Below are 13,700 nucleotides of genomic sequence, written 5' to 3'. Positions count from 1 at the left end.
CATGACTCCGTGCTGGTTCAGCCTGGTGTCCAGCAGGATTCCTAGGCCTGCTCCAGCGGGCTAACCCCAACAGAGGCTGTGTGCAGCTTGTGATGCAGATATTGGAGGGCATGTCACATGGGGTGGAGGACGGGCTCCTCCGCAAGGCTGGGCACAAACCCTGCTCCTCATACCGAGCCTTCCAGCCCTCCAAATAGACCACATCCCACCAAGCCCAGCTACCACGGGGCAGGTGGGTCAGGGACAGTTTGCAATCCCAGGGCTATGGACGTGCAAAATGAACAACAACACCCGGTCTCCCTTGCCCTGGGGAGCCCAGCTCAGGGCCCAGAGCTCCAAATGTGGCCTCCTCTGAGCTGAGCAGAGGGGCAGAATAACCACCCTTCAGTCTGCCGGTAGCACCCGGCCCCATGCAGCCCAGGACACCGTTTGCCAGGGCGTCCTGGGCGAACGCCAGCCGTAGCGCGCTCTGGGGGTGTTCTCCCCCGCAGGTGCAGAAATCTGCCCTTCCCCTCTCTGAAGCCAGTCCCCTTGCCTGCACTGCAGCAGTGCCAGCAGTGGCATGGCAGCAGGAGAAAGGAGAGAAAGCGTCAAGGATGGGGAAGCAACAACCCCTGTGCTGTTAGCAATACCAACACGTATTTTTGCGGTCTTTCTTTCTACTTTATTTCCGTGGTGGAATTGGACACTGATGACAAGGGTCCGTTGGGGCCGGTGTGTGTCCCAGCTGCTGCCCGGCCCCGGTCTCATCAGCTCTGCCCCTGGTCTATTCCTGCCGGCGGGGTGGCCTCTTCTTGGGTGATGCTGAGGCCTGGCAGTCGCTGGCCTTCCTCTTTGGGGCTCGCCGGGGCCGCTGAGGTAGGCTGGTGTGAGAGGGCCCTGGCTCCTCATGGGACGCTGCCTGCTCGACGGTAACCGTCACAGGGTTGGAAGGTGGGCAGCTGGGACTCCCATGGAGCACCTCTCCTGTCATGCCCCGCATTTCATCCCTGTTGGTGCTGGCGGGGCTGCTGGAGGGTGCTGGGCCAGGGACAGGAGCCTCTTCTTGCGGGGCAGCTCTGGGCTCTGATGCAGTGGCCTCCCGTGCCCCAGCAGCAGGGGTGACGTTGAGGCCCAGCAAGCGGTGAGCCTCCCTGCCACACCTCTGCACAGTGAAGGCGATGAACTGCCTTACGAAGTTCCTTGTTTGGCCCTGCAGGTCGAGATCCAGCCTTTCTCTCAGGATCTCCTCCTCCAGGCCGACGAGGCGCAGGGCTGAGATGACACCGTCGGCCAGTGTATTTGCGTGCAGCTCCTCAGTGCCCAGGATTCGGCGCAGTTTCCGCTGCAGCCAGGAGCGCAGGGGCTGCAGCAGGGCCGGGTGCTCCCTGAAAAGGGAAGCCCAGGTGGCAGAGGAGAGGCCACCCACGGGACTCCTGGGCATTGCAGGCCATGGCCGGGCTGCGCGGGGGCCTGCAGGGCTCTGTGTGGCGATGGGTGCCACGGCAGCTGGTCGGAGGACCAGCTCCTTGTAGTCGTTGTCCGCTTGCACTGTGTGGATGATGGACTCCACAGCCCGTTTGCAAAGCGGACATTGTGGCCTGGTGCTCGTCCACCGCTGGATGCAGGGGAAGCAGAACTGGTGGCAGCACGGCATGGTGTACGCTGCGCTGTCCCAGTTGTCCAGGCACACGGGGCAGCGGGTGTCTAACGCTGCCTCCATGCTCCCACCAGTTGTGGTGGGCTAGGGGGAGCGGGAGATGGCAACGCACTCCCCAGCACCGACGCTACAGCAGCAGGTGTCACGCTGGAAGAGGACAAGAGACATTAGTCACACACCGGCCTGGGAAGGGTCACTCAAGATGCCCCACTCCTCCTCCCCCCACTGCCAGTCCCCATGCCGCCTACCTAAGCTGCTGCACACGTCTTTCTGGGATGTCCCGTCTGCCTGCTCCCAGCAGGGTTCGGGGTAAAGAACAGATGGCTCTGAGACGGCCACTGAGAGCTGCGCTGGCAGCACCCAGAGCACGTTCCAGCACCAAAGCTCGCGCTGTCCACACTCCGGTCCTCGCACCACACGCTCGGTCGGAGGCCAGGCACGAACTGCCGGGCTGAGCCGCTGCGCCCACGTTGGAGCATCCGTGGGCTATGGAGTCACAATCCGTTGCCTGGAGATGGCTCAAGGCCAAGCTGCTGGGCGTCACCTTCATTCGACCTTCTCTTGGGGACGGCACTGCCCGTCCCACAGCGATGCCACAGTCCGTTGCTGGGCCATCACAATGAGCCGTGCTCACCTGCAGCACGTGCTTCCGCGCCAGCACAAGTTTCACAAGTTTCACAAGTTTCTGGGCTTTTCCCAGTGCCCCTGCCCGCTCCGTTCCCCACATCTCGTGTGCTTGGCATCAGTGTTTCACACAAATCACCAGGGCCTTGGCCACATCTTCCCGTGGGCCCCATCAGGTTGCTGTGGCCATGGCACACAGCCCGAGGCATGTGCAGCAAGAAGGTTTATTCAATAAAAGCTCATGTTTCTCTCTGATAGTTGGTCTTGGTGATCTCAGAGGTCTTTTCCAACCTTAATGATTCTGTGAAGGGGAAGAGCGTTGCTTGGTGACATCTTCTTGATCCCCTCCTTTCTACGTTTCCACTGAAGATACGCTGCTCTTGGTGGAGCAAACGGCAGGTGTCCTAGAATTCGTAATTGTGTGTCATGGTGATGACCATCAATTCTGAGGTCTTAGATTATGACCGACTTAGAAAAGACTCGTATTTCAGAAAAAGGATTATTCTCTAAATGAAGACGAGCATTAAGGAAATACCACTGGGCTGTTTCTGCAAGACAAGTCTATCAAATTCTCAGCTTCCGTATTGACCTGTGATCAGCCTGCCTTGGTACAACTAATCATTCGTTTCCCACCTCTGGTCTGATCAATATCCATGGTTGTAGAGTGGGAGAGAGATGGAAGGGAAGCAGATCCTTATTGTGTGGGCACGAGATCCGTTGTTGGCACAGATTTCGATGTCTTTTCTGGCTTTCTTTCCTCAAATTTTGTGGTTACAGGGACTGCCACTATTAAAGTGTCTGGACTCGGAGTTGCACTGGAGCGCATGGAGTAAGTGGGTGAAAAGAAAAAGGCACAGTCTCTTGACTCCCAGTCAGTCCTGTCTTTCCCTCTGAACGAAAAATGGAAACAGAACAGTGAAGTCTTCTAGGAGCTGTAGTTCATTCTTCTCCTGAGACCAGGACACCGGGACTGTCAGTCCACGGAACTGCAGCATTAACTCTTTCATTTCCAGGGCGCTACATGAGGTTAGGATGTGGAATACCAATAACAGATCATAAAACCGTGACCAAACTGTAAGGAAAAATTGAAAGCCTGGCAACCAACAAAACATACTTCTTCATTAACTATTTTTATGTATGTTTTATATATATCTTTCAGAGTACAAACTAGTTGTTGCAAGGAAAAACTGTTCAATTTGTGTTGCTTACAAGCAGGATTGAAGTGTTTAATTGCTGTACGTGGCACATGCTTTCCTGTCAGTCATCTGTTAATGGCACTTGATTGACCATAATTGAACTGTACATTTGGGATCCATGTCACCTGAACAACAGAAAAACATTCGGGGATTTCTGTGCAGTTCTGAACGCCTAATCTGAAAAAGATGTAACCCACAGGTCTGTGTTAGAAAGACTCTCTTTTCAAGGCAGTCCAGGTTCCCATTCTACTCACAAATTGGAATTAAGCGTTGTGTTAAATCTCAAGAGTACCACAGATGAAAGACATCCACAGAAGCCATACATGGGCTGTTACGTACACTTCCTCGCTGTTACTTACGTGAATGATTAAGAGTGTAACTCTGAAAGTTCAGCCCATAGTTCTCTTGATGCAGCTTTCTCTTTTAGTAACAGACTCTAGGTGTTTGTATAAAAGCAACCAAACTTTTTCATTTATTTGGTGGGGGAAGAGTGCACTGGGAGCTAGAGAGCTAGTGGTGCAGTTCCATGGATTGTTGCTATTTCCAGGTACCTGGTTCTCAGGAGAGAAGAAGAACTACATCTCCCAGAAGACCTTCTCTGTTTCCTTTCTGTTTTCCGCTCAGAGGAAAAGTCACGAGACAGCTCCTTTTCTTTTACTGCTCATCTCTGCAGCGTGTGTGTGCTCCCTAGCGGTCTGGCCTTCAGCATTAGAGTAAGGCCTTCCTTGGTTTTGGACACTGCCTCTCTCATCTCATTGGATATACTAGCTTCAATTCCAATTATATTGCATAATATTGTGTTATCTTGCACTCTGATATCGTATTTAGGAAATCAGTTTTTTTAATACTCAGAACGGACTGGGCCTTTATTAAGTTTGCCACTCTGCTCTCTGGAGCTGTACGTATATACGATGAATTACAAACACTGATGGAAGTACCTATCTGGTGTCTGTATAGAACGTGGCATGGACATGGAAAGGTACATCCCAGAGGGAGTTGCTGATTTGACAGAACGTGTGATTTTTAAAAAGGCTTCCAACTTCTCCCTTGCATTCCTTATGCGTTTTTTGAGTGACCATCCGATGATCATGTTGTTAACCTCCCCACCAGTTTAGCAGCCAGGAAGGAATGGACGGCGCGTGTCAATCACAGGGGAAGTGTCACATTTTAATTTAAAAAACAAACAAACGCATAACAATGTAGAGGCTGTGTGCAGCTTGTGATGCAGATATTGGAGGGCATGTCACATGGGGTGGAGGACGGGCTCCTCCGCAAGGCTGGGCACAAACCCTGCTCCTCATACCGAGCCTTCCAGCCCTCCAAATAGACCACATCCCACCAAGCCCAGCTACCACGGGGCAGGTGGGTCAGGGACAGTTTGCAATCCCAGGGCTATGGACGTGCAAAATGAACAACAACACCCGGTCTCCCTTGCCCTGGGGAGCCCAGCTCAGGGCCCAGAGCTCCAAATGTGGCCTCCTCTGAGCTGAGCAGAGGGGCAGAATAACCACCCTTCAGTCTGCCGGTAGCACCCGGCCCCATGCAGCCCAGGACACCGTTTGCCAGGGCGTCCTGGGCGAACGCCAGCCGTAGCGCGCTCTGGGGGTGTTCTCCCCCGCAGGTGCAGAAATCTGCCCTTCCCCTCTCTGAAGCCAGTCCCCTTGCCTGCAATGCAGCAGTGCCAGCAGTGGCATGGCAGCAGGAGAAAGGAGAGAAAGCGTCAAGGATGGGGAAGCAACAACCCCTGTGCTGTTAGCAATACCAACACGTATTTTTGCGGTCTTTCTTTCTACTTTATTTCCGTGGTGGAATTGGACACTGATGACAAGGGTCCGTTGGGGCCGGTGTGTGTCCCAGCTGCTGCCCGGCCCCGGTCTCATCAGCTCTGCCCCTGGTCTATTCCTGCCGGCGGGGTGGCCTCTTCTTGGGTGATGCTGAGGCCTGGCAGTCGCTGGCCTTCCTCTTTGGGGCTCGCCGGGGCCGCTGAGGTAGGCTGGTGTGAGAGGGCCCTGGCTCCTCATGGGACGCTGCCTGCTCGACGGTAACCGTCACAGGGTTGGAAGGTGGGCAGCTGGGACTCCCATGGAGCACCTCTCCTGTCATGCCCCGCATTTCATCCCTGTTGGTGCTGGCGGGGCTGCTGGAGGGTGCTGGGCCAGGGACAGGAGCCTCTTCTTGCGGGGCAGCTCTGGGCTCTGATGCAGTGGCCTCCCGTGCCCCAGCAGCAGGGGTGACGTTGAGGCCCAGCAAGCGGTGAGCCTCCCTGCCACACCTCTGCACAGTGAAGGCGATGAACTGCCTTACGAAGTTCCTTGTTTGGCCCTGCAGGTCGAGATCCAGCCTTTCTCTCAGGATCTCCTCCTCCAGGCCGACGAGGCGCAGGGCTGAGATGACACCGTCGGCCAGTGTATTTGCGTGCGGCTCCTCAGTGCCCAGGATTCGGCGCAGTTTCCGCTGCAGCCAGGAGCGCAGGGGCTGCAGCAGGGCCGGGTGCTCCCTGAAAAGGGAAGCCCAGGTGGCAGAGGAGAGGCCACCCACGGGACTCCTGGGCATTGCAGGCCATGGCCGGGCTGCGCGGGGGCCTGCAGGGCTCTGTGTGGCGATGGGTGCCACGGCAGCTGGTCGGAGGACCAGCTCCTTGTAGTCGTTGTCCGCTTGCACTGTGTGGATGATGGACTCCACAGCCCGTTTGCAAAGCGGACATTGTGGCCTGGTGCTCGTCCACCGCTGGATGCAGGGGAAGCAGAACTGGTGGCAGCACGGCATGGTGTACGCTGCGCTGTCCCAGTTGTCCAGGCACACGGGGCAGCGGGTGTCTAACGCTGCCTCCATGCTCCCACCAGTTGTGGTGGGCTAGGGGGAGCGGGAGATGGCAACGCACTCCCCAGCACCGACGCTACAGCAGCAGGTGTCACGCTGGAAGAGGACAAGAGACATTAGTCACACACCGGCCTGGGAAGGGTCACTCAAGATGCCCCACTCCTCCTCCCCCCACTGCCAGTCCCCATGCCGCCTACCTAAGCTGCTGCACACGTCTTTCTGGGATGTCCCGTCTGCCTGCTCCCAGCAGGGTTCGGGGTAAAGAACAGATGGCTCTGAGACGGCCACTGAGAGCTGCGCTGGCAGCACCCAGAGCACGTTCCAGCACCAAAGCTCGCGCTGTCCACACTCCGGTCCTCGCACCACACGCTCGGTCGGAGGCCAGGCACGAACTGCCGGGCTGAGCCGCTGCGCCCACGTTGGAGCATCCGTGGGCTATGGAGTCACAATCCGTTGCCTGGAGATGGCTCAAGGCCAAGCTGCTGGGCGTCACCTTCATTCGACCTTCTCTTGGGGACGGCACTGCCCGTCCCACAGCGATGCCACAGTCCGTTGCTGGGCCATCACAATGAGCCGTGCTCACCTGCAGCACGTGCTTCCGCGCCAGCACAAGTTTCACAAGTTTCACAAGTTTCTGGGCTTTTCCCAGTGCCCCTGCCCGCTCCGTTCCCCACATCTCGTGTGCTTGGCATCAGTGTTTCACACAAATCACCAGGGCCTTGGCCACATCTTCCCGTGGGCCCCATCAGGTTGCTGTGGCCATGGCACACAGCCCGAGGCATGTGCAGCAAGAAGGTTTATTCAATAAAAGCTCATGTTTCTCTCTGATAGTTGGTCTTGGTGATCTCAGAGGTCTTTTCCAACCTTAATGATTCTGTGAAGGGGAAGAGCGTTGCTTGGTGACATCTTCTTGATCCCCTCCTTTCTACGTTTCCACTGAAGATACGCTGCTCTTGGTGGAGCAAACGGCAGGTGTCCTAGAATTCGTAATTGTGTGTCATGGTGATGACCATCAATTCTGAGGTCTTAGATTATGACCGACTTAGAAAAGACTCGTATTTCAGAAAAAGGATTATTCTCTAAATGAAGACGAGCATTAAGGAAATACCACTGGGCTGTTTCTGCAAGACAAGTCTATCAAATTCTCAGCTTCCGTATTGACCTGTGATCAGCCTGCCTTGGTACAACTAATCATTCGTTTCCCACCTCTGGTCTGATCAATATCCATGGTTGTAGAGTGGGAGAGAGATGGAAGGGAAGCAGATCCTTATTGTGTGGGCACGAGATCCGTTGTTGGCACAGATTTCGATGTCTTTTCTGGCTTTCTTTCCTCAAATTTTGTGGTTACAGGGACTGCCACTATTAAAGTGTCTGGACTCGGAGTTGCACTGGAGCGCATGGAGTAAGTGGGTGAAAAGAAAAAGGCACAGTCTCTTGACTCCCAGTCAGTCCTGTCTTTCCCTCTGAACGAAAAATGGAAACAGAACAGTGAAGTCTTCTAGGAGCTGTAGTTCATTCTTCTCCTGAGACCAGGACACCGGGACTGTCAGTCCACGGAACTGCAGCATTAACTCTTTCATTTCCAGGGCGCTACATGAGGTTAGGATGTGGAATACCAATAACAGATCATAAAACCGTGACCAAACTGTAAGGAAAAATTGAAAGCCTGGCAACCAACAAAACATACTTCTTCATTAACTATTTTTATGTATGTTTTATATATATCTTTCAGAGTACAAACTAGTTGTTGCAAGGAAAAACTGTTCAATTTGTGTTGCTTACAAGCAGGATTGAAGTGTTTAATTGCTGTACGTGGCACATGCTTTCCTGTCAGTCATCTGTTAATGGCACTTGATTGACCATAATTGAACTGTACATTTGGGATCCATGTCACCTGAACAACAGAAAAACATTCGGGGATTTCTGTGCAGTTCTGAACGCCTAATCTGAAAAAGATGTAACCCACAGGTCTGTGTTAGAAAGACTCTCTTTTCAAGGCAGTCCAGGTTCCCATTCTACTCACAAATTGGAATTAAGCGTTGTGTTAAATCTCAAGAGTACCACAGATGAAAGACATCCACAGAAGCCATACATGGGCTGTTACGTACACTTCCTCGCTGTTACTTACGTGAATGATTAAGAGTGTAACTCTGAAAGTTCAGCCCATAGTTCTCTTGATGCAGCTTTCTCTTTTAGTAACAGACTCTAGGTGTTTGTATAAAAGCAACCAAACTTTTTCATTTATTTGGTGGGGGAAGAGTGCACTGGGAGCTAGAGAGCTAGTGGTGCAGTTCCATGGATTGTTGCTATTTCCAGGTACCTGGTTCTCAGGAGAGAAGAAGAACTACATCTCCCAGAAGACCTTCTCTGTTTCCTTTCTGTTTTCCGCTCAGAGGAAAAGTCACGAGACAGCTCCTTTTCTTTTACTGCTCATCTCTGCAGCGTGTGTGTGCTCCCTAGCGGTCTGGCCTTCAGCATTAGAGTAAGGCCTTCCTTGGTTTTGGACACTGCCTCTCTCATCTCATTGGATATACTAGCTTCAATTCCAATTATATTGCATAATATTGTGTTATCTTGCACTCTGATATCGTATTTAGGAAATCAGTTTTTTTAATACTCAGAACGGACTGGGCCTTTATTAAGTTTGCCACTCTGCTCTCTGGAGCTGTACGTATATACGATGAATTACAAACACTGATGGAAGTACCTATCTGGTGTCTGTATAGAACGTGGCATGGACATGGAAAGGTACATCCCAGAGGGAGTTGCTGATTTGACAGAACGTGTGATTTTTAAAAAGGCTTCCAACTTCTCCCTTGCATTCCTTATGCGTTTTTTGAGTGACCATCCGATGATCATGTTGTTAACCTCCCCACCAGTTTAGCAGCCAGGAAGGAATGGACGGCGCGTGTCAATCACAGGGGAAGTGTCACATTTTAATTTAAAAAACAAACAAACGCATAACAATGTAGAGGCTGTGTGCAGCTTGTGATGCAGATATTGGAGGGCATGTCACATGGGGTGGAGGACGGGCTCCTCCGCAAGGCTGGGCACAAACCCTGCTCCTCATACCGAGCCTTCCAGCCCTCCAAATAGACCACATCCCACCAAGCCCAGCTACCACGGGGCAGGTGGGTCAGGGACAGTTTGCAATCCCAGGGCTATGGACGTGCAAAATGAACAACAACACCCGGTCTCCCTTGCCCTGGGGAGCCCAGCTCAGGGCCCAGAGCTCCAAATGTGGCCTCCTCTGAGCTGAGCAGAGGGGCAGAATAACCACCCTTCAGTCTGCCGGTAGCACCCGGCCCCATGCAGCCCAGGACACCGTTTGCCAGGGCGTCCTGGGCGAACGCCAGCCGTAGCGCGCTCTGGGGGTGTTCTCCCCCGCAGGTGCAGAAATCTGCCCTTCCCCTCTCTGAAGCCAGTCCCCTTGCCTGCACTGCAGCAGTGCCAGCAGTGGCATGGCAGCAGGAGAAAGGAGAGAAAGCGTCAAGGATGGGGAAGCAACAACCCCTGTGCTGTTAGCAATACCAACACGTATTTTTGCGGTCTTTCTTTCTACTTTATTTCCGTGGTGGAATTGGACACTGATGACAAGGGTCCGTTGGGGCCGGTGTGTGTCCCAGCTGCTGCCCGGCCCCGGTCTCATCAGCTCTGCCCCTGGTCTATTCCTGCCGGCGGGGTGGCCTCTTCTTGGGTGATGCTGAGGCCTGGCAGTCGCTGGCCTTCCTCTTTGGGGCTCGCCGGGGCCGCTGAGGTAGGCTGGTGTGAGAGGGCCCTGGCTCCTCATGGGACGCTGCCTGCTCGACGGTAACCGTCACAGGGTTGGAAGGTGGGCAGCTGGGACTCCCATGGAGCACCTCTCCTGTCATGCCCCGCATTTCATCCCTGTTGGTGCTGGCGGGGCTGCTGGAGGGTGCTGGGCCAGGGACAGGAGCCTCTTCTTGCGGGGCAGCTCTGGGCTCTGATGCAGTGGCCTCCCGTGCCCCAGCAGCAGGGGTGACGTTGAGGCCCAGCAAGCGGTGAGCCTCCCTGCCACACCTCTGCACAGTGAAGGCGATGAACTGCCTTACGAAGTTCCTTGTTTGGCCCTGCAGGTCGAGATCCAGCCTTTCTCTCAGGATCTCCTCCTCCAGGCCGACGAGGCGCAGGGCTGAGATGACACCGTCGGCCAGTGTATTTGCGTGCGGCTCCTCAGTGCCCAGGATTCGGCGCAGTTTCCGCTGCAGCCAGGAGCGCAGGGGCTGCAGCAGGGCCGGGTGCTCCCTGAAAAGGGAAGCCCAGGTGGCAGAGGAGAGGCCACCCACGGGACTCCTGGGCATTGCAGGCCATGGCCGGGCTGCGCGGGGGCCTGCAGGGCTCTGTGTGGCGATGGGTGCCACGGCAGCTGGTCGGAGGACCAGCTCCTTGTAGTCGTTGTCCGCTTGCACTGTGTGGATGATGGACTCCACAGCCCGTTTGCAAAGCGGACATTGTGGCCTGGTGCTCGTCCACCGCTGGATGCAGGGGAAGCAGAACTGGTGGCAGCACGGCATGGTGTACGCTGCGCTGTCCCAGTTGTCCAGGCACACGGGGCAGCGGGTGTCTAACGCTGCCTCCATGCTCCCACCAGTTGTGGTGGGCTAGGGGGAGCGGGAGATGGCAACGCACTCCCCAGCACCGACGCTACAGCAGCAGGTGTCACGCTGGAAGAGGACAAGAGACATTAGTCACACACCGGCCTGGGAAGGGTCACTCAAGATGCCCCACTCCTCCTCCCCCCACTGCCAGTCCCCATGCCGCCTACCTAAGCTGCTGCACACGTCTTTCTGGGATGTCCCGTCTGCCTGCTCCCAGCAGGGTTCGGGGTAAAGAACAGATGGCTCTGAGACGGCCACTGAGAGCTGCGCTGGCAGCACCCAGAGCACGTTCCAGCACCAAAGCTCGCGCTGTCCACACTCCGGTCCTCGCACCACACGCTCGGTCGGAGGCCAGGCACGAACTGCCGGGCTGAGCCGCTGCGCCCACGTTGGAGCATCCGTGGGCTATGGAGTCACAATCCGTTGCCTGGAGATGGCTCAAGGCCAAGCTGCTGGGCGTCACCTTCATTCGACCTTCTCTTGGGGACGGCACTGCCCGTCCCACAGCGATGCCACAGTCCGTTGCTGGGCCATCACAATGAGCCGTGCTCACCTGCAGCACGTGCTTCCGCGCCAGCACAAGTTTCACAAGTTTCACAAGTTTCTGGGCTTTTCCCAGTGCCCCTGCCCGCTCCGTTCCCCACATCTCGTGTGCTTGGCATCAGTGTTTCACACAAATCACCAGGGCCTTGGCCACATCTTCCCGTGGGCCCCATCAGGTTGCTGTGGCCATGGCACACAGCCCGAGGCATGTGCAGCAAGAAGGTTTATTCAATAAAAGCTCATGTTTCTCTCTGATAGTTGGTCTTGGTGATCTCAGAGGTCTTTTCCAACCTTAATGATTCTGTGAAGGGGAAGAGCGTTGCTTGGTGACATCTTCTTGATCCCCTCCTTTCTACGTTTCCACTGAAGATACGCTGCTCTTGGTGGAGCAAACGGCAGGTGTCCTAGAATTCGTAATTGTGTGTCATGGTGATGACCATCAATTCTGAGGTCTTAGATTATGACCGACTTAGAAAAGACTCGTATTTCAGAAAAAGGATTATTCTCTAAATGAAGACGAGCATTAAGGAAATACCACTGGGCTGTTTCTGCAAGACAAGTCTATCAAATTCTCAGCTTCCGTATTGACCTGTGATCAGCCTGCCTTGGTACAACTAATCATTCGTTTCCCACCTCTGGTCTGATCAATATCCATGGTTGTAGAGTGGGAGAGAGATGGAAGGGAAGCAGATCCTTATTGTGTGGGCACGAGATCCGTTGTTGGCACAGATTTCGATGTCTTTTCTGGCTTTCTTTCCTCAAATTTTGTGGTTACAGGGACTGCCACTATTAAAGTGTCTGGACTCGGAGTTGCACTGGAGCGCATGGAGTAAGTGGGTGAAAAGAAAAAGGCACAGTCTCTTGACTCCCAGTCAGTCCTGTCTTTCCCTCTGAACGAAAAATGGAAACAGAACAGTGAAGTCTTCTAGGAGCTGTAGTTCATTCTTCTCCTGAGACCAGGACACCGGGACTGTCAGTCCACGGAACTGCAGCATTAACTCTTTCATTTCCAGGGCGCTACATGAGGTTAGGATGTGGAATACCAATAACAGATCATAAAACCGTGACCAAACTGTAAGGAAAAATTGAAAGCCTGGCAACCAACAAAACATACTTCTTCATTAACTATTTTTATGTATGTTTTATATATATCTTTCAGAGTACAAACTAGTTGTTGCAAGGAAAAACTGTTCAATTTGTGTTGCTTACAAGCAGGATTGAAGTGTTTAATTGCTGTACGTGGCACATGCTTTCCTGTCAGTCATCTGTTAATGGCACTTGATTGACCATAATTGAACTGTACATTTGGGATCCATGTCACCTGAACAACAGAAAAACATTCGGGGATTTCTGTGCAGTTCTGAACGCCTAATCTGAAAAAGATGTAACCCACAGGTCTGTGTTAGAAAGACTCTCTTTTCAAGGCAGTCCAGGTTCCCATTCTACTCACAAATTGGAATTAAGCGTTGTGTTAAATCTCAAGAGTACCACAGATGAAAGACATCCACAGAAGCCATACATGGGCTGTTACGTACACTTCCTCGCTGTTACTTACGTGAATGATTAAGAGTGTAACTCTGAAAGTTCAGCCCATAGTTCTCTTGATGCAGCTTTCTCTTTTAGTAACAGACTCTAGGTGTTTGTATAAAAGCAACCAAACTTTTTCATTTATTTGGTGGGGGAAGAGTGCACTGGGAGCTAGAGAGCTAGTGGTGCAGTTCCATGGATTGTTGCTATTTCCAGGTACCTGGTTCTCAGGAGAGAAGAAGAACTACATCTCCCAGAAGACCTTCTCTGTTTCCTTTCTGTTTTCCGCTCAGAGGAAAAGTCACGAGACAGCTCCTTTTCTTTTACTGCTCATCTCTGCAGCGTGTGTGTGCTCCCTAGCGGTCTGGCCTTCAGCATTAGAGTAAGGCCTTCCTTGGTTTTGGACACTGCCTCTCTCATCTCATTGGATGTACTAGCTTCAATTCCAATTATATTGCATAATATTGTGTTATCTTGCACTCTGATATCGTATTTAGGAAATCAGTTTTTTTAATACTCAGAACGGACTGGGCCTTTATTAAGTTTGCCACTCTGCTCTCTGGAGCTGTACGTATATACGATGAATTACAAACACTGATGGAAGTACCTATCTGGTGTCTGTATAGAACGTGGCATGGACATGGAAAGGTACATCCCAGAGGGAGTTGCTGATTTGACAGAACGTGTGATTTTTAAAAAGGCTTCCAACTTCTCCCTTGCATTCCTTATGCG

General features: G+C 53.2%; 4 protein-coding genes across 7 annotated transcripts in view; 1 reads left to right on the top strand and 3 right to left on the bottom strand.

Annotated features, from left to right (window-relative positions):
• PIGG (phosphatidylinositol glycan anchor biosynthesis class G (EMM blood group)) overlaps positions 1-13,700 on the top strand; it is a 128,418-nt gene that overhangs the window by 48,587 nt on the left and 66,131 nt on the right. The window lies entirely within an intron of this gene.
• On the bottom strand, positions 767-1,702 carry LOC149912740 (E3 ubiquitin-protein ligase Topors-like). Its single transcript, XM_090131774.1, has one exon. It carries the CDS (start codon positions 1,700-1,702, stop codon positions 767-769), a length of 936 nt encoding a protein of 311 aa, XP_089987900.1.
• On the bottom strand, positions 5,356-6,291 carry LOC149912739 (E3 ubiquitin-protein ligase Topors-like). The gene has a single exon (XM_090131782.1). It carries the CDS (start codon positions 6,289-6,291, stop codon positions 5,356-5,358), a length of 936 nt encoding a protein of 311 aa, XP_089987908.1.
• On the bottom strand, positions 9,945-10,880 carry LOC149912738 (E3 ubiquitin-protein ligase Topors-like). The gene has a single exon (XM_090131781.1). The coding sequence runs from the start codon at positions 10,878-10,880 to the stop codon at positions 9,945-9,947; it is 936 nt and encodes a 311-aa protein (XP_089987907.1).

This window comes from Phasianus colchicus, chromosome Z (genome assembly GCF_987193195.1).
Source record: "Phasianus colchicus chromosome Z, bPhaCol1.hap1.1, whole genome shotgun sequence".
Lineage (NCBI taxonomy): Eukaryota > Metazoa > Chordata > Aves > Galliformes > Phasianidae > Phasianus > Phasianus colchicus.
The sequence above is the reverse complement of the archived record's forward strand: the minus strand, read 5'-3'. Positions and strand labels throughout refer to the sequence as shown.

Excerpts from the sequence above, each read along its gene's own strand:
- LOC149912740 (XM_090131774.1), bottom strand. The coding sequence starts at position 1,702 with ATGGAGGCAGCGTTAGACACCCGCTGCCCCGTGTGCCTGGACAACTGG.
- LOC149912739 (XM_090131782.1), bottom strand. The coding sequence starts at position 6,291 with ATGGAGGCAGCGTTAGACACCCGCTGCCCCGTGTGCCTGGACAACTGG.
- LOC149912738 (XM_090131781.1), bottom strand. The coding sequence starts at position 10,880 with ATGGAGGCAGCGTTAGACACCCGCTGCCCCGTGTGCCTGGACAACTGG.